Source organism: Pyxicephalus adspersus, chromosome 8 (genome assembly GCF_032062135.1).
Source record: "Pyxicephalus adspersus chromosome 8, UCB_Pads_2.0, whole genome shotgun sequence".
Lineage (NCBI taxonomy): Eukaryota > Metazoa > Chordata > Amphibia > Anura > Pyxicephalidae > Pyxicephalus > Pyxicephalus adspersus.
Genome location: NC_092865.1, coordinates 74,164,342 through 74,191,506, shown reverse-complemented (window position 1 = coordinate 74,191,506; position 27,165 = coordinate 74,164,342). Strand labels below are relative to the sequence as shown.

Here is a 27,165-nt window from a genome sequence, read left to right as displayed (position 1 = left end):
TACCAGGTAGGTTTTTGGCTGCTCTCCCAAAAGGTGTATTTTTCCGGAGGAAGCAGAAAATATATAGATGTCTACTGTAGCCAGTTGATACAGCCAGGAGGGCTGATCATGTTTGAGGTCAAATGGTAAATCTGTTCAGCCAGAGGGCTGTTGGTGTTTGGAGCCCTCTTAATATAGATGTAACTTCCCAACCTGAGTGTCAGCTGGGACGGCGTGCAGGGGGTGTGCCTCCCACCCAGCCAATCAAAGATGGGAGTTCCCTATGATGTTGCAGGGACTCCATCTCTGCCCTGCGAGAGACAAGCATCTCTCCCATAGAGGTGTCCCGCCCAGATGGGGCGAGTACGCACGGAGGATAGACGTGCACAGAGTGTATTGAAGAGAACACACACTCCATGCATTGGCCTTGGCGCCTGAGGCGCCGGGTCCCCCGCAAGTCCCTGCAAGGGCAGAGGGGACTCGAGGATGATTAGAAAAAAGGGGTTTATCAGATATGGAAGTGCAATGACCAGAATATTTTAGACTTAAATGCAATGTAAACCATGTAGGCACTGAGACCGGTGCTTTTTCTGCATACATGTAACATTACTTCGTTGTTAGAAAACCATATATTTTAGGCTATTACTGTGCTAGTTCATACATTCATAATGTATCATCATATTATACTTTATGTGCATTTAAAAAATCAACTATAAAAAAACTACTTATTTTCATAGTATGTACAGCCTTGCTGCTTAGCTGTGAAAACAAAAACATTTTGGGTTTTAAACAGTAAACTAGTTCATACATCATGTATATTAGAGATATTAATATTGACGCTGGGATAAACGTATGCTAGTAAGCAAAAAATCATTTCAAAAATATCAAATGCATAAAGTATATTAAGTTGGCACTAAAGTGATGAATATATATTTTGAAGGTATAAATTTTGAAAGTACAATCAAAATACAGTAATACCATATACATGAAATGGTATGAATACATATAGGGTATAGATATCAATAGTAGGAAGAAGAAAAAGTTGTGTTCTGCTTTGGAATCTTATTAGCGATTGTTAATTAAAGGAAGGGTTTGTAACTTACGAAGTCATTAAGGCCTGGTTTTGTAGTGGCTTGAAGGGTAATAATCCATCTAGTTCAGTGGTTCTTAACCTTGTTGGAGAAACTGAACCCCACCAGTTTTTTATGCGTTTCACCGAACCCTTCTTTATTGGAAAAATAAAATATGATTTTTACAAATTCAAAACAGGCATACAGTGAGGGAAAAAATATCAATTTTGAAAACAAAAAAGTTCTCCTATATTTCGAATAATAATAACATAATAATGAAATTTACTGCAAATCAGTGTGACTTCTGCTGTTGCCTCTCAGGGACCAGTTCAGGAATGCGCGGCTTTACCTTGGCAAGTGCCACTCTCATGTCATTTTCGCAACAAAGTCTGTTCCTTTTCTTCGTTTTTATGTCGAGCATCCTCGAAAAGGATTGCTTGCAAAGATATGTTGTAACAAACGGTATGAAAATTTCCAGAGCTTTCTTAGCAATAACAGGGTACGTTACCAATTGTTGACACCAAAACATTGAGAGCGTTGTTGCTCTGAAGAGTTGCTGTTGAACCTGGCTCTGCTGAATTTCAATGATTTCATCGAGGTATTCATCATTGACATCTGTTGTCTCAACACTAAACGTGAACGGCTGTCTCACCCATGCTGGATATGACTCTCTTGTAGGGAAGTATCCGTCGAGAGACTTTGCGAGCTCATCTAAGTGCGTGGCAATAGTTTGCTTCAGTTCCACGGGTACAGAAATGTCTCCGATTTCAGGTACATGTTCGATCTTACTTACACAGTGGTCTAGCAGGGGAAAGTTTGCGAAGTTATCGTTTTCTGTTCGTCGTTTCCATAATGGTAGCTTTTTTTGAAAAGCTTTCAGGTTTTCTTCCGCTTCGATGATGTTGACTCCACCACCCTGCATCTGCTTATTGAGATGATTGAGAGCTGCAAAAATATCAGCCATGTACGCTAAAATAAGATTGAACTCAGAATTTTTGAAGCAATCTGCATGACAATGTTGCTGCTCTTGCAAAAACAGAGCTAATTCCACACGCATGACAAAAACATGATTCAGCACCTGTCCCCGGGATAACCACCGAACGTTAGAATGGTACAGAAGTACCTTGAATTCAGATCCCATTTCTTTACACAGCTCCTTGAAGATGCGGTGCTTCAGAGCATTATTTCGCACATAGTTCACGCATTCCACAACAATTTTTAAAACTTCTGCCAGTTTTGGAGGCAAGGTTTTTGTTGCCAACGCATGCCTGTGCAGAATGCAATGCGTAACAATGATGTGTGGTGCATCAGCATTCACTAGCACACCAAAACCAGACTTTCTTCCGAGCATGGCTGGAGCTCCGTCCGAACAAACTGCAGAAACCATATCCCACGAAAGATTGTTGTCTTTGAAGAAGTCATCCACAAGTTTCTTCACATCAGTTGCCTTAGTTGTTGTTGTAAGAGGCTTACAAAATAAAAAATCTTCCTTTATCACGTCGTCTTTCACATAGCGCACGAATACTGCAAGCTGGCTTAGATTGGAAACGTCTGTGGTCTCGTCGAGTTGAAGGCTGAATTTTGCCGGACTTGAAATCAGATCTGCAACTACTTGAGCCAAGACGTCTTTGCTCATGTCCTCTATTCTGTTGCTGATGATGTCACTTGAAAGAGGAATTTGAGATAACTGAACTTCAGCCTCTTTTCCCAGCATGAAATTCACCATCTTCAACACAGCTGGTTTTATGAGTGTTTCACCAATGGTGTGTGGTTTGCCCTGCTTTGCGATCAGGTAAGCAACTTCGTACGATGCTGTGAGGATCGGTTTGTTGATGGGTACAACGCCGAGAACAGGCAGACTAGCCTTTTCATCGAATCTTGCTCTCTTCACCTTGAATTCAGCGAGCGTTGTGTTCTTGTATTTTCCATCTCCATGCAGCTTAAGGAAGTGTTCCCTTAGTTTTGCCGGAGCTAGACTAGAATTGCTCAACTTGGCACTGCAAATCATGCAATTAGGACGCTGACTCCCATCACGTTCCGTTACACATGTGAATCCATATTGTACATATTTGTCCGACCACTTTCGTATTTTGCCCGACATAGTTAGTATGAAGGGATTAAAATATTAAGATGGGTATCACACGACGTACCATCACAACAGTTACAATTCGACTACTGTGCGCATCAAATCCCCTGCAGCACAGATAGGCCAAGCGATGTTGCGTGATCACCTGCAGCCAATTATGGACAAGTGGGGCGTATCATCACGAATCATAAGCGCTTCGGTCACGTTCAATCATCTATCAGTTAAATCACAAATTTTGATCAGGAATTGATTGATGTATATAAGGCGTTAGGTACAGATTGACAGATCAAGAAACCGAGTACACGATCAGTCTTGATCAAAATCACTGAATAACTGAGTCGGAGGTGTGTTTTGACCTCCGCCGAACCCGCGACACTGACTCACCGAACCCCTGGGGTTCGGTCGAACCCAGGTTAAGAACCTCTAATCTAGTTTCTCTTTGGAGAAGTATTTTGTCTATATCTCCTCCTCATTTGTTTCCAGAAACATGTTTCAGACTGAAAAACGATAGAACTTTACTGTCATATTGATATTGGCTACCCACATGATAACATGATTACAGGGGGTAGTAATTTTTCCAACCGAGATTGAGTGAATGTGCTCATATATTCATTTTTTGAAGGTTCGTTTAGTTTTACCAACGTAAAACGCCCCACATTTACATAGAATTATGTAGATTACTCCCAATTTGTTACAACTGATGTTTTGGTATGGTCTCTGGATGGTACCATTCGGTAGTGTTATGGTTGGACCTTCCTTGATTCATTGGCATTGTGTGCATTGTCCACATTTAAATGTGCCAGATGTTTGTTTGACAGTGGGGCCACATATGCTTTCAGATTTAAAGTAGCTCCATACTAAGTGATCCTTCAGGGATAGTGGTTTTCTGTAGGTTATTTGAGGTCCCTCACCTATGTGTTTCTTGATTTGAGGATCTGATGTTAATATGTGCCAACTATTTGTTGGTATTTTAAACGTGAAGTCCTGGTTCTCATTATATGTCAAATAATGTATTAGATGTATGTGTAATTTAAACATTACTGTATGATATTTTGATGCTATATATTTTGTGTCTGTGCAACATAGAAATCATACAATCTCTGTAACCACATACCCCTGAAGAAGCCTTAAATTGTCGAAACGCATCGGGAAGTAAGTGACTACTACAGGTCCTTTTTTTTTTTGTTTTCAATAATATATTGTATGATGTTTAGGAAAATTATGTCTAGGAAAAATATCCAAACCATGTGACGGTAACAGGCAATTGGATTTATGGTGGAAAAAATTACTTTGTACCACTGTTGTATGTATTTACTACAAAATACACACTTGACTTTTTGCACAACTCTGAACCTTAAACTTTATTTTTTTCTTTAGTTGCAGTCTAGTGCTTTTCATGCAAGAATAACAAGCAAAGACCCCTATCTGTTTCTTTAAGATGTCTCAGACATATGAATAAAAGCTGGGAATGGAACTACCCCCACCAATTATAATATAATTTGTCCCTCCCACAACTTTGCAGAAATTCCAAAATTCTATTTAAAAAGTGTCAGGTAATAAAAAAAACTCTTTGCAGTAATGCTAGTGAGAGACAGAATTTAGACAGTATTTAGATTTGTACAAATGTAACTCTTGAACTTGCCATAAAATTATTTTCTCTGAAGGCAACAAAAAACAGTGGGCTATGGCCTGAAGGATAACAAAACTAGGTGCAAGCAAAAAACACTAGGGGAGACCCCAAAATTCTGTTAAACTGCTAGACAACTCTGATAGTAGCATCAGTACAAGGACAAAAAAAAAACCTAACACAACCAAATTTTAGTAATATTTTAAAAATATATAAAGAAATCATTCAACCAGTGGATGGCCCACAAGGATTACTCAATCTGAGAACAAGGCAAAATAATTTTTTTCCCAAACCCAGAAATGCTAAATTATAATGCTAGGAGTAAATCAATAACCCCATGATCAAAGTGTAGACAATACAGATAGGTTAGTCAGGAAACAATGGTAGAGAATTGCCAAGATTAAAATCTGTTCTCTAATACAGCTTAGCACCAGGAGCTGATTCACAACCTGCTGCAGGAGTGTAAGTATGAACTACTAAAGGCTTGCATCTTCTAAGTATTATGATGCACTGTGGGTTTGGAGTCCATGACTAACAAACAAAGAGTACCTTTACATTGTTAGGGATTTTGAAGTGGCATTAAACATAACAAATATATATTTTTTAATTTTGTTTCATATTTTTATTTAACAACATAGGTTAAAAATTCATAAAACATTTTGTATATGATTAAATACACACATTTACATCATATTCCCTCCTATATATTGTGGTTGCCCACAGGAACCCAAGGTAGCTCAAAAGCTTATCTTCCACCTCCTAAAGAACCCTTATCTCAACACGTTTCACAGAAACAAGTCTGCTGCAAGAGTATAGAAGGTGAATTTTCTATATGACAAAGTTAATACCGTATATACTCGAGTATAAATCGATCTGAGTATAAGCCAAGGTATCTATTTTTACCTTGGAAAACAGGAAAAATTGATTGACTTGAGTACAAGCCAAAGGTGGGAAATGCTGCAGCTACTGGCAAGTTTCAATATTCAAAATAAATACCAAAAAAAGTGCATAGTGCGGCCTCAATTAAAAAAAAATACAGTAAACAATTAACAGTGGGAATTTAGTGGTTAGGTAGGTATAAAACTTACCGTACCCAACCACTAAATTTTCTTTAAGCTCCCTAGCAGTATGATTCTGTCCGAAAAAAGTGGCTGAAAGCGGTACTGCATTCAACCACTGTAGCCCCCCTAGGGTTCTAATTCTTTCTGTATTTCCACGCAAAAAGCGTTACATTTTTTGCATGGAAATTTTATTTTACATTGTAGGCCTATAACTCTTAGGCATAACTCCCTGAAATATGTCCAATATTTATTAAATTTAATAAAAACTTTAAAAAAAAACTAAAATCTGTTAAAAAAATAAAAAAGTTAAACATGTAATATAACTGTACAGTAGCATATATATATATATATATATATATATATATATATATATATATATATATGATATAATTATGTTAAATAAGGATTACTTTGTATTGGACCCAATACAGCTATTTTGTATTGAATCCAATACATTTATTACAATTATTTGAATTTCCTGCAGCGTCTCCCATCTGGAGCTGTGGGGACAAGCAGGACGCCGAAGGACGACAACGGAACAAGGTAAGTAGGTTTTTCTTATATTTTGTGTACTTTTGAATTTGGTGTCGGAGTTAGGCCAGTGTGTAGCCCCCTTTTCTTTCACAAATAAAAAATTTAAATTTGTTTACCTTTTAAAAAAATATGCAATAATACCCGAGCTTTAAACCCTGCAAAACAGGCACCCTTCAGAGCAGAAAGTGGGCAAAACAGCAAAGCTATCTCAGTACAGGATCTTCACCAGACGACTATTTATATCAATCCATAAAGTTTATCCAGTATATATCGAAATTAAATCATGAAAAGATTACCAATGAGATGGTTTCCCATGTGCTGACATCAGTGGGCGGGTCCCTGCACTCGGGACACTATTTATAAGAGGAAAAGTTGGGTAGAGAGCAAGCCATCAATGGATATCCATAGGACTCCTGCAAAGGAATCAGTCAGTGATTTTTTTTCTCCCATCCAGTTTTCAGTGGTTATGGTTTACAGAAAAGGTAAGATCACGACTCTTCCTTTACTAAGTCCATATATTTTATGTAAAGATACAAAGCCAATTTAGAGTGTTCAACTCCTTTTTTGACATGAAAACGCTTAGACATGTTTAAAGTTTGCTAAAAGACTAGTACAGCAGCACTGATTTTCCTAATAAGTAAATGGCCTTCATAGGGAAGTATAAGAGATATATGGAACAATTGAAGCATATATGAGAGACAAATAATACAAAAGAGATGAAGTAAACCATAAGTAAGGAACATATTTTTATATCTGTAGCGTTGGGAATTTTATGGGAACAAAATGGTTGCTGATTACAAGTGCCTGCTCAGTAATGATACATACATGTGAAACAGTCTTATTAGCATGTTCGTTATCTAGTAACAAAAGTACTCATTATATAGTTAGGTCCATAAATATTTGGACAGAGACAACTTTTTTCTAATTTTGGTTCTGTACATTACCACAATTAATTTTAAATGAAACAACTCGATGCATTTGAACTGCATACTTTCAGCTTTAATTCAGTGGGTTGAACAAAAAGATTGCATAAAAATGTGAGGGCTATTTCAGGGGCTCAAAAGTAATTGGACAAATTAAAAAGCTGAAAATGAAATGTTTATTTCTAATACTTGGTTGAAAATCCTTTGCTGGCAGTGACAGCCTGTGATCTTGAACTTATGGACATCACCAAATGCTGGGTTTCCTCCTTTTTAATGCTCTGCCAGACCTTTACTGCAGCAGCTTTCAGTTGCCGTTTGTTTGTGGGCCTTACTGTTCAAAGTTTAGTCTTCAATAAGTGAAATGCATGCCTAATTGGGTTCAGATCAGGTGACTGACTTAGCCATTCAAAAATAATCCACTTCTTTGCTTTAATAAACTCCTGGGTTGCTTTGGCTGTATGTTTTGGGTCATTGTCCCTCTGCCTCCCAATCAATTTGACTGCATTTATCTGGATTTGAGCAGACAGTATGTCTCTGAACACCTCAGAATTCATTTGGCTGCTTCTGTCCTGTATCACATCATCCATAAACATTAGTGTCCCAGTGCCACTGGCAGCCATGCATGCCCAAGCCATCACACTGCCTCAACCATGTTTTACTGACGATTAAAGGTTGATCTTGGTTTCATCTGTCCAATAATTGTTTTTCCAGAACTGTGATGACTTTTTTTAGATGTTTTTGAGCAATGTTCTATCTAGCCTTTCTATTCTTGAGGCTTATGAGTGGCTTGCACCTTGCAGTGCACCCTCTGTATTTACTTTCATGCAGTCTTCTCTTTATGGTAGACTTTGATATTGATATGCCTACTTCCTGGACAGTGTTGTTCACTTGGTTGGCTGTTGTGAAGGGGTTTCTCAAATCAAACCCAGGCCTTTTATCTGCTTAATTGATAATGACATAACAAAGGAATTCCCCACACCAGCCCATGAAATAGCCTTTGAGTCAATTGTCCAATTAATTTTGAGCCCCTGAAATAACGTGATTATGTAAAAAAAAGGCTTTAGTTCCTCACATTTTTATGCAATCTTTTTGTTCAACCCACTGAATTAAAGATGAAAGTCTGCAGTTAAACTGCATCCGAGTTGTTTCATTTAAAGTTAATTGTGGTGATGTACAGAACCAAAATAAGAAAAAAGTGGTCTCTGTCCAAGTATTTATGGACCTAACTATATAATGGATAACTGAACTTTATAGATACAGAGAATATATATATATATATATATATATATATATATATATATAAATATAATAGTCACCCGGTGATCCTGCGCTAATAGCTTTGCTGTTTTGCCCACCTCCTGCACTAAAGGGTGCCTGTCTTGCATGGTTTAAAGCTGAGGTATTATTGCATATTTTTTTTAAAAGGTAAACCAATTGGAATTTGATATTTGTAAAAGAAAAGTGGAATTGTGGAATTTTGTACATATTGATTTATACTTTGTCATATAGAAAACGCACCTCCTGTAGTCTTGAAGAAGCACACTTGTTTCTGTGAAACGCGTTGAGATAAACATTATATAGGAGGAAATATTATGTAAATGTGTGTATTTAATCATGTAAAAAATGTTTTATGAAATTTTATCCAGTGGTAAATAAAAAAGATTATGTTTTAAAAATTATAGTTTTATGCCACTTCAAAATCCCTAACAATGAATCTGATCACTCTTGGGGTGTCCTGCATCGGGTGCCGCGTCGTTCCGGCATTTGCCCCGGAGCTAGGCGCCATCATCTTCTCTTCTTTTTCCTGTTCTTCATCCTACGTCACTCGACCCAGGCACAAGATTGGGTGACGCAGGTGAAAATTGTGAGTTTAGGTACGCTTTAAAGCAGACTTATTACCAAACATTTTACTGTACATAAAATGGTTGACAACCATAGTAAAAACTTTTTTTTTTAAACACTAAACAAAAAAACGCGAATCGCATCCCCTTCTGCCATCCCATGCAGAGCCACCTGGGATACCAACGCCATGCATCCTAGGAGGCTGCCGTTTCCGCTCACGCCCGATCTCAGGCTTGTGCAAAGGGGTATTTTTCCTTTTTTGTCTCCTCATTTACAGCAGGCTATGTCAACTGATGTCATGCCAGCGAAGTGTGAGATTGGGTGATGTAGCCAGAAGAATGACGGAGGAAGATGGCAACAAAGTTGGACTACAGGACAGCACGGGACCCAAACAAAGACAGCACCAGATGAATTAGGGGCTCTACGGAAGTAAAAGTGAACAACACAAGGTAAAAAGAACCAAAACATCATACCTCACCCAGAGACACACAAAATTCCTTTGTCTCAGGATGGATGATTTTTTGCCAGATGGGATAAAAGCTACTTTGACAGGCAGATCAGATCCAGGAGTAATGAGTAGTCCCTAGTGAATCAACACCATACAGGCATGTGTTTCTAATAACTCTGTTGCAGTAAATGTTAATCTAGGCTATCAGACAGGCAAAAATGAAAATGATGGGTGATCTGGGAAGAAGCAGAACTAAGTTAAGAAAGATCGTCCCCTTCCTTAAACACTTGGAAAAAACTGAGTTTTTATGGCAGTTGTGAAGCTTAGGACTCCACCATGCACTTTTTCCAAACTAACACAACAACTTAAAGTTAACATTAAAAACACCCTGGTTCCATAATCTATTCATTAAAGTTGTGTCCATAAAGAAAAATTTGTGAACCAAAAGATTATAAAAACATTATATAAAAAACAAATGGGTTGTAAAAGGGGTAAATGTACTTAAAAAATTATTATTTAATGTTTTACATTTAAAAATGCTTTAAAAAAAAAATCACAGGAATGAAAGCATTATTAACAATCTAACTCACCATGCCAGTGCCTTGGCAATACCCAATATCTGGGTACAACCATGCAAGTCCACGTAGAACTCTTCTGAGACGAGGCACACCTACACTTTCCAGATTGGAAAAGCATGCATTGCTGGGCATCGTTCTAAGCAGGTCCTTTTCAATCTAGTAAGTAACATAATAAAGATTTTGTCAGTTGTTATTCAATCTTTTACTTTAAAACCATTACTATAGATGTCTAATGTATACTGTCAATTGGCACTGAATTACCGTGGTGTTTTGGCTCACCATGTTTATCAATGAATGTCTTAGGGTTTAGGAGTACATATCCATACTCCATGACCAAACACATTATATGACATCTAACTTCTACTTGATTTATCTTCCTTTTCTACATTTCTGTCCTACTCTCCCAACTATGTACTAAATTCTCTTAAAAAACACCCTGTACAGTGAGTGTTTTTTGCTTAGCCTCCGTGTGCTTTTGCCCTGCACCAGTTCATCACACCAGTAATGACAAAAACTATCCTGTAATTAGTCATATTCCTAGTGCATTTCATAGTACCTGTTTGGCTGTTAGAGTCTCATCATTCGAACTGTTTCGCACAATGTCTCTGTAAGTCATCTCTGAATTTCTTTTTTTCTGTAGTGCACCTGAAAGTCGCATCCAAAGCTTATAAAAAATAAAATTAAATATTTCATTACCACTGTATTTTAAACTGTCAAGTTTTAAATGCATTATTGGGATAAAAAAAATTCAGCTATAGATGAAACACTCACCATCACCCTGGTACAGTCACTCTACTGGGCTAATGTTCAAATGTCAGCCAGTACACAACTGGCATACAGCGTTTATATTCTGATTTTCTCCCACATCCAAAAAACATACTGGTAGGCTATACTAATATGCGACCACCCCCGTAAATGCTTTTTGACATGGTACTGGGTGCACAGTAAAATAATGCAGAGAACAACTGTGAAACCATGACTTTCTGTATATTACAACACTACTCGTGTCAATATTGACAGTTGATGAAGTGGAGGGGGGGCAGGGGGCAGCATCCTTGTGCCTGTTTTAGTGCCCCCATCCCACCATTTCCAATCCAGTGAAACAGGGTCTGAAGTGAGGGTTAATATTGCCAATTATATAGATATTAGTACTTACTGATATACCATTTGTTTATAGAATACTGAAAAAGAATGTAACTAGATGATGTGAGATACATTGCTGTTCTTTCGCCTTACTAAATATTTAAGTTACACAATATGATACAAATACTCAGATTGCTAATTCGGTAAAAATGTGGATAATGTTTAACTCTGCATATCTTTGTTAAAAATTACCCTTGGCTTCGGGCTCAAGCACGGCTTCACTTGCTACCAGGTAATACTTCCCCCAGATAGGTTACTCTGCCTCATTTTAGTGGCTAGAGATTAGTTTCTCTTTATTTCTACTGGTGGGTTCCTGCGAGAATTTTCTTTACCTCTCAGAAACATTTCTATTCTCTTTCACCCACCTATCACCCCTAGTGTTACACCCCCCCAGACATTATATGACCGAGGATGGCACTACAATTCACATCAATAAAATGATCAATTCTATTAAACACCCTTAAGCTACGTACACACGGCAGATTTTTATCGCCCGATAATCCGCATCGGCCAATTATCGGGCGAAAATCTTCCGTGTGTACAGTCGGTGTCGTCCATCGTCCGGACGACCGACCTGCCAGATCCACGGACGATGGACGACAGCCAATCGTAATGAAAGGGAAGGGGAGAGCGCGCAGCAGGGTGCCGCTCCGTCGCTCTCCCCTCTCCATAGAGCATGAACGGTGCTGTATGTACAGCATCGTTCATGCATCTTGCAGCCCCTTGTCGTTGGAAAGGATCGTGAAAGATCCTTTCCAACGACAAAAATTGCAAGTGTGTACGCAGCTTTAGTCCCACTGTCCGATGGTATTTCTACAGGAGTCCCCAAACTACGCAACAGGAAGTTCCAAACCACAGTACCACTCCAGATTCAAAGTCCAGCGGGGTTGGCATTAATATAGCTTAATCAATACCATGGATTCTTACTTTTGTGCACAAAGATCCGGAAGGAAGATTTCTCATAGTACAGAGGAAAATCCACTCAGTATTTACATTAGTACTTACCCAATACTAAGCATTTGCCATTCTTGGAACATCACCTGGCAATGGTGGAGATCAGTAAAGGTAACATTTTATAAGGGTGGAGACTTAAACACAACTCTGAACCCAGCTTAGGATGATTCCAAAGGGTGTTCTCATTTCACAAAAAACTAGGACGATGTAAGACGTTTCTTTATACATATCATTTAGAGGATATTCTGCACAACACCCAGCAGACAGAGATTACACCCGCTTTTCCCCTGTACACAAATCATATTCAAGAACATTCTTTTTCCTGATAAAACACAATTCCACTAATAAAAAAATCTGATATAGGAGGACCCTTCTCTGACTAAAGACATTCTTCACTCAAAATACTGAGTCAACCACCAACCCCTTTCATGTGTGGGAAGTACACAAAATGGGTCTTTTATTACAACTGGGCAGTAGACTCAAAAAACTTAAACAAGAGAAACTTAATAGATTACTGACTGATTACAACATAAACAACACACCACAGACCTGGGAGACTAAAATACTTGGGGTGCATGAGAAAATCAACACACTAAATCGAGAAAAAGGCTAAGTCGCAACTGAAGAAATGCAAAAAGTAGTTCTATGATCACGCTAACCATAGCAGCAAAGCCTTAGCTCAAGCAATAAGCACAATAAAAGCTTCCTATTAAATCACCAGTATTAAGTACTACTCTAATAGGATTTCCTATGTCACAGCTGATACTTTTCAAACATTCTATCAGCAGCTATATAACCTACAACCGACATCATCATCCCCCTCACCTACTGAGAAACAACTAAAAATTGCTGACTATCTCAGGGAATCTGATCTCCCTAACATACCAGAAGAAAATGCAGAGTTATTAGACAAACCCATCACATTATTAGAATTACAATCAGCAGTGACACATGCAGCCACAGGGAAGGCCCAGGGCCTGGATGGCCTAACTTTAACATATTACAAAAAAATCTTTAATGTCAATGGACCTCAACTAGTGGAAACATACAACACGAAATCACAAGGCCACTTACCTCCTCGAGATACCCTAGTGGCGCATGTCATAGTACTTTTAAAGCCAGACAAAGATCTTCAATCGTGAAAGGACTGGCAATAGGAAACTTGGAGCATTAGGTAGTTGCATCTGCTGACGACCTGCTATTCTTTATAACTACCCATTATAATTCTTCCTAATCTCTTATCCGAACTGCAACGCTTTGCAGAAGTATGCAACTATAAAATAAATGTCCAAGCTTCAAAGGTAACCCTCTCTAATGAGGTGCACAACAACTTGCAGCAAAATTTTGCCTTTAAATGGGCAAGATCCTCCATTAAAAATCTACAAGCATTACCAATCTGCATACCAATTAATGCCTCCCCAGATTAATTTTAAATACTTTCAGCCTAGAGCCAAAGAGCATAAGAATTTAAAAAAAAAGTATATAACAATCTTAGGGTGGCACTAGAAGACAGGTATTCCTTCATGGTCTTTTTTGAAAAAACATACCCATAGTTTTTCCTCAAGAAAGCTTTGGACATTTCCCAATAAAGTACTGGAGTACTAAAGCAGACCTTAGTGGAATAGGTAACTTGAAGCCATAGAGTAGAAAACATAGCCTAGCAGGAATCATCACATGCCAGATAGGAAGGAAATTATTAAAGGATGTTGCCCCTTTTGAGGAGTGTAAGAGAGAATGGAGGGGGGGGGTCTGAAATAAAAATATCACCCGTTTAGGAGGCACAAATACAGGAAAAAGGGGATGAGCTCAACTGTCATTCCATCTCTCCTGTTATTAACACATATTCACAGCACCACATGTAACCAGCTGCATGAGAAGAAGTTAAGATTACTCAAAATAGGGTTCTTACACTACATGTATTATATTGAATATAATACTATATAATATTATATTCTATCCAGTGATGTTTTTAGTTTATTATCCTTCTCCTCTAGAATATTAAAAAAAAAGACGGGATCAAGCACTCAATATGTGTATGGGGTTAAGCAAAAACAAAAAAGGTAGAAAATGTATTTAAAATAATGAATTACACGAACATGTTTATGCAATTTTTTCAAAAATATATTTGGCAGATTAAAACTAATCATCTAACCACAACCTAATATTTAAAGGCAAATATTAGCCGTAAACATAAGTAAATGAATCATGGAGGAGAATACTGCTAGACTTGCAAAGTTTAAATACTAAAATACTACAGAATATAAAACTTGATAAAGACAAGTTGATGTTTCAAACACTAGTGTACCTGTGGCCTCATGCTGTGAGGAATCCCAGCTAGAACAAGTGAGCGTAGTTTTTCAGAATGAGGGAGTATCACATCTATCTTATCCCAGGTTAGGTCTCCTACGTCATGGTTGTGGGTAAACTCCAGGTGGGCTTGCCACTTTAATCTCTGTTGAGGGTCTTCTGTAAGCGGGATACCCAACAACTTACTTGAATTAGGTTCTGCCCCATCTGAAATTTAACACAAACGCAAAAAAAAAAAATAATGTAATTACAAGTGCAATACCAAACATAGCGACAGAAAGAGATGAATATGGAGGCTTTAGCCAACATGCTTTAACCTCCCTGGCGATATTCCAGAGTGGATTTTCCATACCAAAAGCGGTAACCCTGAGCAACACTTGGGGTGGAATTGCCAGGGAGTTGAAAAATTCCTACCTGGTTCCCACGTTCTGGTGGCGTCCTCCAGCGATGCCCAGCATCTGTTTCCCTGACGTGTTAATGTTGGGGACGCAAGGCCAGGGGAAGCAGATGCTGCGCGGGCATCTGCTCGCAAGTGTGTGTCTGGGAGGCGGTACCGGGCGGGAAATTTAAAATAATGAGGGTTTTTTAATGTACCGCTTTTACTTTTAAAAATCCTCATTATTTATACCGCCAGGGAGGGTAAGTAAAGTAGAAAAATTTATCTTCATTATATTATTACCTTCTTTATCCACTCTAAATCCAAACTCATCGTAGCGGAACTCTGGCTGCTCTACAGATTGTTCCTTCTGTAAATCATATAAAGAGATTTGCATAAATGTAAAAAGAAAAAAAAAAACAGATATCCACTAGCTATTCTACAGGTACGTCTGTTCTTACCTGTGTGTATTTTGCAAGTATTTCCTGTGGCCACATGCTTGGTGTCAGAGCAGAGAATGGACCACCCGGAGATGGGGTGTAACTCCCTAAAGAAATGTACAGAAAAGAAAAAAAAAGTTTTTTTTTTTTTTTAACACATTTTACAAATAGGACACCAGTAAATTAGGATTTTAACTAAACTGAAAACAAAAAAACAAAAAAAAAAAACCTCGCACTGTAATGGTCAGGTGACGTAGTGAAGGAGAACCTAGAGCCCGACGCGATGCGTGACGTAGGTAAGCCAGGAGTCTCTGCACTACCAGTCTTGATTGGCACTGCGATCAGGACTGAAAGGGGGGAAAACAAGGTGGGTGTAATTAACATTTTTCCTTTATATATAAGGGTTGTCTACCCTTTTATTTAAAGTGAAAATGCTGAGTTTAGGTCTGCTTTTACTATTCCCTAAACAAACTAACATTCATATACCGACCATACCTTTTTAATTACAGGTAAAAGTACATTTTTCATTTTCCTGTAATTTGAACTTATTCAGAAAGGTGAATATTCAGGAACAGTAAGTCAATTGCCTAGATTTTTTTTCAATTACTTTAAAAATTTGAGGGGGGGGGGTCGTCTTACATTCTTTTGTCACTTGTATTTTTTTAAATGTTGCAAATTTTATATTTTCATTACATATTTTGGTAAATTCTTTGTAATTTGTGAATGATGAAAACTATTTTTGTATTATTTTGTAATATTTTTGGAATCTTTATCTTTTTTATATCAATTATGTTTTTTTCCACCATTTGCCTGGAGTCAGATGTTTTTTCTTATTATTTGATCTCTTAAAAGTGTTAATCTTTCCCGTTTGTGCTTTCAACAAAAATAAAATGCAGATATATTATGGTTGATAATAAGCTCCACATTTGAAAATAGCCAGGTCTAACAGAGCATTCTTTCTTGTTAAGGTTTCTATTACCCATACAACAGAAATGTAGTAAGTTTATAGACTTCTTCACTTTTGCTGTAGTAGACACAAGTCAGTGTCAGGGTAGTTAAATTCACCCATCATTATCACTGTCTAAGCCTGTGCAGCCCTTTTTATCTGTGTAAGGAAGAACACACACTGACCAAGAAGAAACTCCACCTAAGTCATCAATCATATTGGACATCAACAAGGTCTTCTTTCACAACCAATTTTAGTTAGCCTCTCACAGACAGATTTTGCAAGTTTTTAGCATATAACAATAGTATAAGTCATTTATGTTAGTTTTCTAACCAATGATTCTAAAACTGTATGTTCCCTATTATACACAGAGCAAACTAACACAATATCAAACTAAATACAGTGCAGGAATCTTTTTTGTACAATGTTACTACAGGGAACAAAAATTCTATATGTACCAAAAAAAACAATGACTTTATTAAGTGATCAAAAATACAACAAACTTTATGACAAAAAAACCCTCCCTTACCTGACATCTTGCCAGAGTAATTAGTGTTGGCTTAATAGGTAAGAATCCCCTTTGACACTGAAACATATAACAAAGGCTTTTGAAAATGTGAGCTCAGGGGAGAAACTGGTGACAATCACGAGGTGCAGCCTTGGCATCAGTGACTTTCAAAATGGGGAGGTTGGCATCAGGTGCTCTGTGCTTAAAAAAAAACAAAACAAAAAGAACAGTTGAATGCATTAGTAGATTGACACTCTTGCCAAGCTTAAGGGTTGTGGTTCTGCATTCAAGGTATGTCCCTTGTGTGCGTGCTTTCACCCACACATACAATCTGTTTACTCTTCCTCCTGGGTTCACTACTTATCAATCCTGCAAAAGAAAAACACACAATACCTAAAAAGCCTAGATTGGAAAAAATGTCCTGCCATGTATGCAGAAAGGTTTTCCAAGGCACATGATCAACATATGTATGTAGTTATAGACAAAATATTGATCATTTTTTTTCCTAGTGTGACACTGCTGTGCTTGCCATTTTTGACAACTAAGCATATAAGTTGTAGACACAAAAGAATTTAAAAACATATACTCACCTGTCTCTTCTGTACTAGTGACAAACTGACTAGTCCTAAAAGCCATGGATGTGAGGCCAGAAAGTGTACAAAAATCCACTAATACACTACCCCAGGGATGGTGTATCCCCCCTGCCTCAGTTAACAGAAAATACTCCCTGGAATGTACATTAGATTAAGTCCTTAAAGCATACCTATACTCACAAAATCAACTTTGGCTTATGGATAACATAAGCCAAAGTTATAATCATCTGAATACTTTTTTTTCAGCTTGGTTTTAACTTTAAACATTAAAAACGAGTTCCCAGAGGAACCAAAGGAACCTTCATTATTGAGTTGGTTATGAGGGGTGAAAGAAACATGTAAACTAGAGAAAGGCTACCATGAATATCAAGATACATCCCCAATATTCACTGCCATCTGGGCTCCCTGGATATGGTTTAAAGATAATGTGTAATATTTTGACATTTTAATTTAAGAGAATATTTAAGAGGCCTGAGTATTTTAGGTCTTTATGTTTAGTGAGTTAGAAAACGGATTTGACACATACAGATACAATAATGACATTTTCCTCATGTGTTTGATTATAGGTTTGTTATATTTTTAATGATCACTTTTTTACTTTTTGTGCAGTAGTATACACAGGAACGTGGAATCGATAGCGACTTGCTGATAAGAAAATGTATTAAGATAATATGGAAGATTTCTTCATCAGATTCACTATTTAAAATAGTGGATAACACTGTTTGCACAGAAATGAATTGCAATTTTGGACACTATTCTTATGATATTCTCACTATATGTATACTACACTGTGAGTTTTGTTTTATGAAGTATGTACTGGTATATTATATGTTGGTTGTATGTGAAAATAAATTAAAAAAACGAGTTCTGGCCACGTCCCCAGGTCTCTCTATTGCCTAGGCAGTGAACTGCAATCTGGGAAATGCCATCTCTGGTAGGAGTGTTTCTAATCCACTCCCACTGCCCTAAATTATGCAGATTATTTTGTTACTGTGTCACTGCTCTGTCTGCAGCTGTTGAGCTTGTGAGCTCTGTGTAGTGAGGGAGGGGGAGAAGGTCAAGAGAGAAAGAAAAACTTAAACTTGCCAGTCACAAGCTGGCCACTTCTAAACATTTCAGAAGTCATTATATATCGCATGGATACAAGCTGACCCAGCCAAGGCCACCATGGAAGACTGACATTTTAGTGCAAGTAAGAAAGAATAGATTAATTGAAATACCAGTTTTTGACTATAGTTCCTCTTTAATAATAAACAGACACAGGATTGTTCCCATTGGCTAAATGTTGTAGGAAACAGAAGAGAAGAGGACCCTTCCAGTACTTGAGATGGAGGTCTGCAAGCAAAAAGAAAGTAAAAATACCTATTAAATGTTTTATCAGAATTGCTACAATAATGCATAGCAACTAATCAGAATTCATTCTGAATTAGGAATTTGCCCTCTATCTAATAAAGACGGACAGTGACTATAATAGTTTGCAAAGTTCATTACTAATATTACTTACACAATACATTAGATTCTATTTATTACCTCTTTGAACATTAGTAACCCATAGCAATAGGCAAAAAAACCCAAACATAACAGCACTGAATAAGTGAGCTTTACTCAAATTATTATGTTATTAGTGCATTCACATCTTTGTGTTTTAGTGTGTTATGGTAAAGATTGGGCTGCCAGCACACCAGGACAGCTTTGCCAATTGAAGGAGACTGTTTCAAGTACCTCATTAAGGCATTTCCTAGAATGTCATTTGAAAAAATATAGGCTGGTGTGTTTGATGGACCACAGATTCGGCAGCTCATCAAAGAAGAACATTTCACAAGACAATGTCAGAAGTCGAAAAGAATGCTTGGTTATCATTCAAAGCCATTGTCAAGGACTTTCTTGGGAACACACAAGCAAATAATTACACAGAAATTGCCCAAAAAACCTTGGAGAGCTACAAAATACTTGGTTGCAATATGAGCATCAAGGTGTATTTTCTGCATAGCCATCTTTCTAACTTCCTGGAAAACCTTGGTGCAGTCAGTGATGAGCAAGGTGAACGATTCCACCAAGATTGAAGGTGATGGAAGGACGCTATCAGGGTAGATGGGATGAACATATAATGGCTGACTTTAGGAGCATCTGGTGGGATTTTCCTAACACTGAACACTCCAGGAAAAGCTATGGGCGTAAATTTTTACAGTAACCACTTAAATAATTTTCAAATGTTCTACTGTAAAAAAAAAGTCAGAGTAACAATAAGTCTTTTGTATGAACAAAAGAAATTTAAATAAACAGTACATTCAAGTTAATATTTCATTGCATGTAAAATTTGTATGTTTTTTGACAAAAAATGGGGGGTACTCTATCATAAAAACTGGATGTGATAGCAAAACACTGGGGTCAATCCTGGATTCACCACCCAAAAATTTGTAAAAAACAAGTGTAAGATCTAACGCAACAAAAAATGCGTTCCCAAGTGTTATCGGACGAGAACCACTGCACATGTGTACGTAGCCTGAGCTGTAGGGGTACTAACACATTTGGCCATGGCTGGATTACAATAGGAGTTTATGGTAATGACAATGAATTGTAATACACAGATACCACTATAATGGACATCTGAAACTACAATTTCTGATGTTCACTATCAATAATACACAGCAATTAAATAAAATGTAGAATTTAGGATGCATCTGTTAAGAATTCAATGCATCTGTCAGTAACAAAAAAAAACAACGTAGTAAACACTTTTCAGAAGGGTAAAGAGTTAATTATTCAGCTATTAAAATGACAAAATGCATGTTGGGAAGAGGTCAGACTGGTTTTTCTTGTTGGTCTGCAATCTCCTTGGAAACCTGAATATAAACAGCAGGGAGGTGTATGAGATACAACACAGAAGATAATCATTCCCCATTTATCTCCAAATGCCTACAAGGCCTCCCTGTCTCCAGCAGGCATATATAGGTTCAACTAATTACAAAAAAAAAAAAAGGAGTGCTGGTATTTAAAGGCCTAATTATCTACATGGAGAAGCCAGGGCCTTCCATTGTTAGCCAAAAATATAAGCAACAGGACATTTAAAGGGAACGCAATTATAATATTGCAATATAGATAATATATGTACAATACACTTAATAATAAATTATTCAATTCTCTTATAGCCACAACTGCGATGATAAAAGTTTAACTGCAATGCAAAAAAACTAAATATAAAGAAACCACTTTGCAGCTATATATTGATAAACAATAAATGCATTTGAAATAAAGACAGAAGAACCCAAATCTGCATTGATTTTTGCCTAATGTAATCATTGCAGTCAGTGCTGTCAGCAGTTTAACATTGCAAAAACACAGATGATCACAATAGACAGCCATTTCCAATTTTCATTCATTTGGGTATTTAGACACTTGCCCTGAGTTCAGTTTTAATGCATTGTAAAAAAAAAAAAAAAAAAAAAAAAAAAAAAAAGATTAAAACTTGTAACCGCAGAAAGCCATTTTTACAGAAACACTATAACACATATACAGTAAAAAGGTAAACTGGTCACTGGAAAAAAAAATATACTAGTATGTGGCTTTCATTATAATTCATGGTTCTTTTTTTAGGAACATATTCTCACTGTTTATCGATAACCAATACAGTTATTGCTTTAGGGACTACAGTGCTCAACCCAGGAATTTTTTTGAGCCGGGTGGCAGCCCCTGTATTGTGACCCAACTGTTCAGTAGCCACATAAAAACAGCTGGGTGGTTACTAAAAAGTGCCGGGTGGTGCACCCAGCTAAAAGGGGCTGGGGAGAACACTGGACTAAAAATTGAGACTGTCCAAAAGCCCTACTACAAAAGCAGTGAGAAACTGTAGTATTGGACAATGTTGATAAAATATTTCTTCATTAATGTAATAATGTAGAAAACAGAATTCACTTCTGCGTCATTATTTTTTAGCTAAAATTTTAATTAATATTCAAGTAGCAAAACTAGTCTAATCTTTGAGCCAACAGCCTCGTAAGAGCATGCAATAGAAATCAAACAGTTAACCAAAAAACAAATTAAAATATAAAATCTGACCTCACATAAAGGTCCTCTGAATAATTTGACAAATATGGTCCATATATGTACAGCTGCTGTGATAAATCCTCCGGCATATTCTCTAAGGCATTAATCCCACTTGGACTAAAATGAGTGCTTTAAATAAAATCAAAAAGCATTATATTTGCCAGTATAACACAGAAGGAAGCAGGAGATCATTAAAGCTAGGACAGTCACAATGTAAACAAGATTAACAAGTAATCTACTCCAAGATTGGGATCACACAGCAGTAATTTATATCTGAATATGGACCAATGTCTCTTTCTCCACGCAGTTTAACAATGCCTTAGTGTGCGTAGGCACTGACGTGTCACTAAAACAACCACTAGAACAGGTGCGGCTCTAGAGAACACAGAATGAAATGTACCAACATCTCTGGAGAGGCATAAAACTGCTGCTCACAACTGTCCCTCTAACATAAAAATGTGAAGCCTCCTCTACAACACCCTATTTCTGACTACAAAGTAAAATTATTCTCGAACACATTTCCAGTTTGTATAGAAGAATGAAGGGGAAAGTTTTTAATGCAAACCCCTGATCATGGTGTAAGCCTTCTGTAAATTTGTTTATACCATTTAGCCACATAAATGATATAGAGTCTGCAGGGTAGTAGGCCAGTAGGCTCACAAACGTGTGCCCTGAGACAGCTGGATGTTGTGTCTGTCTAAGAACTATACATAAAGGAAACTCCTTACCTTTGAATAGATATAATCATATTAGGGCCCCCACTTACCTCCATCGGAGAGAATTTCACCTCCACCATAAATGGTTTCCCTTCCTCCACAGGAAAGAATTCCCTAAACTGCACATCCTGCTGCTGTGCTCCCAATATTTACTCTTCAGATCTCCACCCTCCCCCTCATTGTGCACAAGCCTGCAGCTATTTCTCTAAGCTTGCCTGTCTGCCTGAACCAGCTTATTACTGGATTTCATGTACATCACCCTCCCTGTGTTTACACATCTATATAATATACTCAAAGAGTCTGGCAACTCGATCATTAGGTTTATCAAACCTTCCTTTTTTAACATACCGCCAACTCAGATACCCTTCAATATGTATTTTACTTCTCACCAAGTTCCAATAGAAAGAGTAAAAGTAAGCGATATAGAAAATACCAAGATAGTCATCAGAGTGTAATCAGTTTATATGTTTAAACATTATAAATTCACAGAATTTTGACACTACAGTATAAATATTACTATTATTATAATATAATATATTATAAAATAAATTATATTATAAATATCCCATGCTAAGTGAACTGAACCAACATTCAAATGTAACACAATATATCCATCATTTCTTTACTGAATGGTTTAACGCTATCAACTAAGATAAAAAATGAGAATACTAAAGGCTTGTTCAGGCATGGCAATGCTTACCATTCAGCCTATTTAAACTGCTTTGCATCCAATTAGGCACAAATGACTAAATACATCCCTAGGAGCAGTATTGTGAACTGGAGTGTTATTGGGAGTGAAAACACATTTTAAATACTCAACAAATCCTACTTATAAACAACTTAGCAGTGATGTAAAAAGCATTTGCATTCAAGTCTATGCAGCACTGATTGGATGCTACATGATGAGTTTTAGAGCCAAAATAAAGCATAATGACTGCCTAAACCTTACACAAAAAATTCTCTGACCTTTCTTTCAATTAAAATAGGAAGCCTTAAATGTAATAACCAGTACTAAAACTTAGTAGTAAACCTACATCACAATAATAACATCTAATCTGTTTACCCAACTTCCTTCTGCTAGTCCTGCAGAACATACAGGTGCAAAACATGGTATTACTTAGTGGTTATACATTGGTATTATTTTAAAGCCCTTTTTAGTAGGAATTTCTAATAAGTTTCAGTTCTTGACAGCTAGAAAAGGTAGCACATGAAAATTTCTATATAGTGTTTTCTAAAGAAACAACTGTACAGTCTTTATATCTTTTATAAACAATCACAACTAAAGTGTTCAATTGTTTGTGTTTCAAGAATATATCTTACAATTTAAACATTCAACATTTAAGCATTCATAAAATACATAGATCATCACATAGAAAAACACAAAGAGTAAATTACCTAAAATGCTCATACAACACCTGTCTGACGAGACCTAAATATCCTGAAGCAACATGTTAGTCCAATCAGTGAGGAGGAAAACCACCCTTGGTAAATGCAACCATTCAAGTTAACCCTTTTATGTTCTCCATTTACTAAAAAAATAGCAGCTACCTACTAAAATCCCAATATGAAACAAAACACAATTAGGTTATACTACACATATAAGCATCAATCATTTCCAAAAAAAAGAATCACTTGGATTATTTGGGGGGTGGGGGTAGAGGATTAATACATTCCTTTTTGTGAGCAACATTTTTACATTCATTTTAGCTTCAGAACAATATAATTGGATTTCCCTTACTGCCATAACAACAAAACTATTTAGAAGAACAACAGCCAGTTAAAAAAAAAATATCGACAGACATTATTGTAATTAGATTTCTACAGATCCCAAATACAGCAGCAGTATTACATAATAGACAGGCTGAATATATATATAAATATATTAGACAGGCTGAATATATATCTACATAATAGATGGCCATCTTCCCACACATCAGACACCGGAGATTGTGATGTGAGTCACAGCACAGGTCAGGACTATGCTGATTCCCTATCACATCATGACAGAGATACCCATAAAGGTTCATTAAATATTTCTTTAACCCTGGAAATAAAAATGCCAGGTATACTACAAAGTTTTTAATGTTATCCAGCATGTATTTTATAAACAAATCAGACATGTACACCACTCCTATATTATTTGTAAGCTTCTCCAGAATTCCACTGATAAATATAAAAGGGAACGCAAAGTAATATTATTCTACTGCTGACCAATATATATATATATATATATATATATATATATATATATATATATATATAAAAGGGAAAGCCAGATGATATTATTCTACCACTGACCGATAGATAAAAAAGCGAAAGCTTGGAAATATTATTCTACCACTGGCTGATAAATTATATAAAAGGGAAAGGCCGATAATTTTATTCTATAGTAGACTGACAAATATAAAAGGGAAATCCCAGTAATATTATTCTACCACTGACCTATAGATATAAAAGGGAAAGCCTCCTAATATTATTCTACCGCTGGCCGATGGATATAAAAGGGAAAGCCCAGCAATACTATTCTACTGGTGACTGATAGATTTAAAGGGAAAGCCCGGTAATAATATTCTACCACTAACTGATGGATATAAAAGGGAAAGCCTGGAAATAATATTCTACCGCTGACCCATAGCTAATAAAAAGGGAAAGTCCAATCATATTATCCAACCGCTGACCGATAGATATAAAAAGGAAAGAACGGTAATATTGTCGTACCACTGACTGATAAAGGACAAATAACCTAACCTGGTTCCCTTTCTTCCATTCATGGAGCTCAGCGTCCACGTCTGTGCGGTCACCAGCATGGATAAGACATGTACGGCAATAAGTCTTTATAGTTTATTACCTATAACTGACACATATTGGTGTGCAGTATGCACGAATTCGTCCACTTAGCACCCGGTTTCCAAACCACGTACCTTCTTCTACATCACTGAACGCCTCCTGCAGACTCCGTATCGTCATTACAGCGCATGCGCGTCAGTAATGCGCAGCCTTAACGCTACATTGCGCAGATGCCTTCCGGGAACTATGGGATATGTAGTCAATGAGTAGATAGTGACTAGATTGCTATGTAATATTGCGTGCAGCATAATAGAGTGTGCTGCAAGCCAAAATGTGCCTTATCGTGTGTTAAACAATCGTTTCCCATGTCCTTTAATGAAACATAAGACAATGTAGGTGAAATTGCAACATGTTGTCTTGCACACAAAGAAATGTGTTGTACTCGTTCCCGTGTTCGTACCATACTTAGCAACATTCAGCACCACAACTCGTGTTGTGTTACATGTCCTGTGTGAATGGGTCTTTAAAGTGGACCTACCACCAAAAAATTTTAACGGCTATGTAAAGCAAAAATTAACTTCTGTCTTTACCTCATTTTTTTTTTTTTTTTGCTGATGTGATGTGTTTTTACACCAAACATACCTTTATAAATTTGTAATGGCCCAGCCAGAGCCCAGACCTAAATGTAACAGAAAATCTGTGGGTGACCAGAAGAGGGCTGTACATTAGAGATGCCTTCGCAATCTGACAAATTGAGAGTGCAAGGAAGTGTGGGCAAATATTGAAAATCTGTGCCATGCTTTTTGTCTCCTACACAAGAAGGCTGAATTCTGTAATTAAATCAAAACGTACATCAACCAATTTTTTTTTTTCTTACAGATTTGTTTTTATATTGAATTGTACAAGTAATAGGTCAAATTAAATGTGGAAAACGTTTTTAAAATATTTATTGTGGTCTCTTTTTTTTTTTTACATCACTAAAACCTAGATCTTTCCCATGCCTTCATTAAAGTAATACCTGGTGATCCTGCCAATAAGATCTTTGTTCAGAATCTTTCTGTTACAGTATGACTGTCACACTTACCTCTTCCTACACTCCCATGTTTTATCAGTTTCACCCATCCCGCCGGCCAATCAGGAAATAACCTTTTAATCCTCATTTAGCGCTCAGCGTTTGTGTAACATGTCTCTATTAGTCCAAAGCCCTCTAGCTCAGCCAACTCTCCCATCACTGATCTGAGCCTGCGATGGGAGAGTGGGTGGGTTGTGTGCAGGGACAGCCCGCCTACACTCCCACGCAAGCTCAGAGCCTGCGATGGGAGAGTGGGCAGGTGTTGTGCAGTGACACAGCCTGCCCACTCTCCCATCGCAGGCTCAGATCCGGGGGACCTGTTCCAATAAAAAAGGCCCCAGCGGTCCTTCTCCTGACCCTGCTCGGGGCAGCACCAGCCAGGGCCGGAGAAATATACCTATTGGGCCGTATACAGCTCGCAGGCCATAGTTTACTCATGCCTAGCTTAGACTCTACACCTTGGCTCACACCATTTCTTTGCAAGCCATAGCACCCCCTAGAGGCCCTGTCCGCCAATCGTGACAGTGACAATGCTCTGTCTCCATATTGTGCTCCAGTGCTGACACCCTCCCACAGCTGCTTTTTATTTTGAAACTGAAAATACAAAATGTTTTAGCAAAATGTAATTTAGTAAAATGTGTGTAACTATAGAAAATTGTGTACCCCCGCCTGTTTTGACCCCTCTAGGACACATCATAAAGCCATTTTATGTTATGGTAACTAAAAACTAGGAATGAGCTAGCGAGAATTTTAGGTTTGCAGCGAATCAGGCCGATCTCGCTTAACAAACATTTAGGCGGGAACGGCCCTGTGATTCGCCATGAGGTCGTGTTCTCGCCGAACAAACAAGGGGAAATGCAGGGAGTGGGAAAGCTCACTATTTCGGGCAGGAATGGCGCGGCTGGGAGCAAATCATTTGCTCCCAGGATGCACAGCAAGGCTTAGCAGCACCAATCAGCAGAGATCTCAGAATAGGTATATATACAGGGAAGAAGGGAGGAGTTAGTCACTCCATCTTCTGTTCTGTGTGAGAGAGAGAAGCAGGGAGAGAAGTGGACTGTGACAGGGACAGATTAGGAGCCTTCTGTAAATCTAGAAATATACAGATTGTGCAGTTTTTCTTGCTACCTC

General features: G+C 37.5%; 1 protein-coding gene across 1 annotated transcript in view; it reads right to left on the bottom strand.

Moving 5' to 3' along the window:
• Positions 1-25,152, bottom strand: part of SGSM3 (small G protein signaling modulator 3) — an 88,006-nt gene extending 62,854 nt beyond the window's left edge. Inside the window, exons 1-8 of the mRNA XM_072421252.1 lie at positions 25,024-25,152; positions 18,636-18,750; positions 16,844-17,023; positions 15,390-15,475; positions 15,232-15,298; positions 14,551-14,759; positions 10,705-10,812; positions 10,161-10,304 (exon numbers count right to left, since the gene is read on the bottom strand). Coding sequence (XP_072277353.1) covers positions 10,161-10,304; positions 10,705-10,812; positions 14,551-14,759; positions 15,232-15,298; positions 15,390-15,475; positions 16,844-16,850 — 621 coding nt within the window. The 5' untranslated portion in view covers positions 16,851-17,023; positions 18,636-18,750; positions 25,024-25,152. The remainder of the gene's footprint in view (positions 1-10,160; positions 10,305-10,704; positions 10,813-14,550; positions 14,760-15,231; positions 15,299-15,389; positions 15,476-16,843; positions 17,024-18,635; positions 18,751-25,023) is intronic.
• Positions 25,153-27,165: the final 2,013 nt, after the last annotated feature.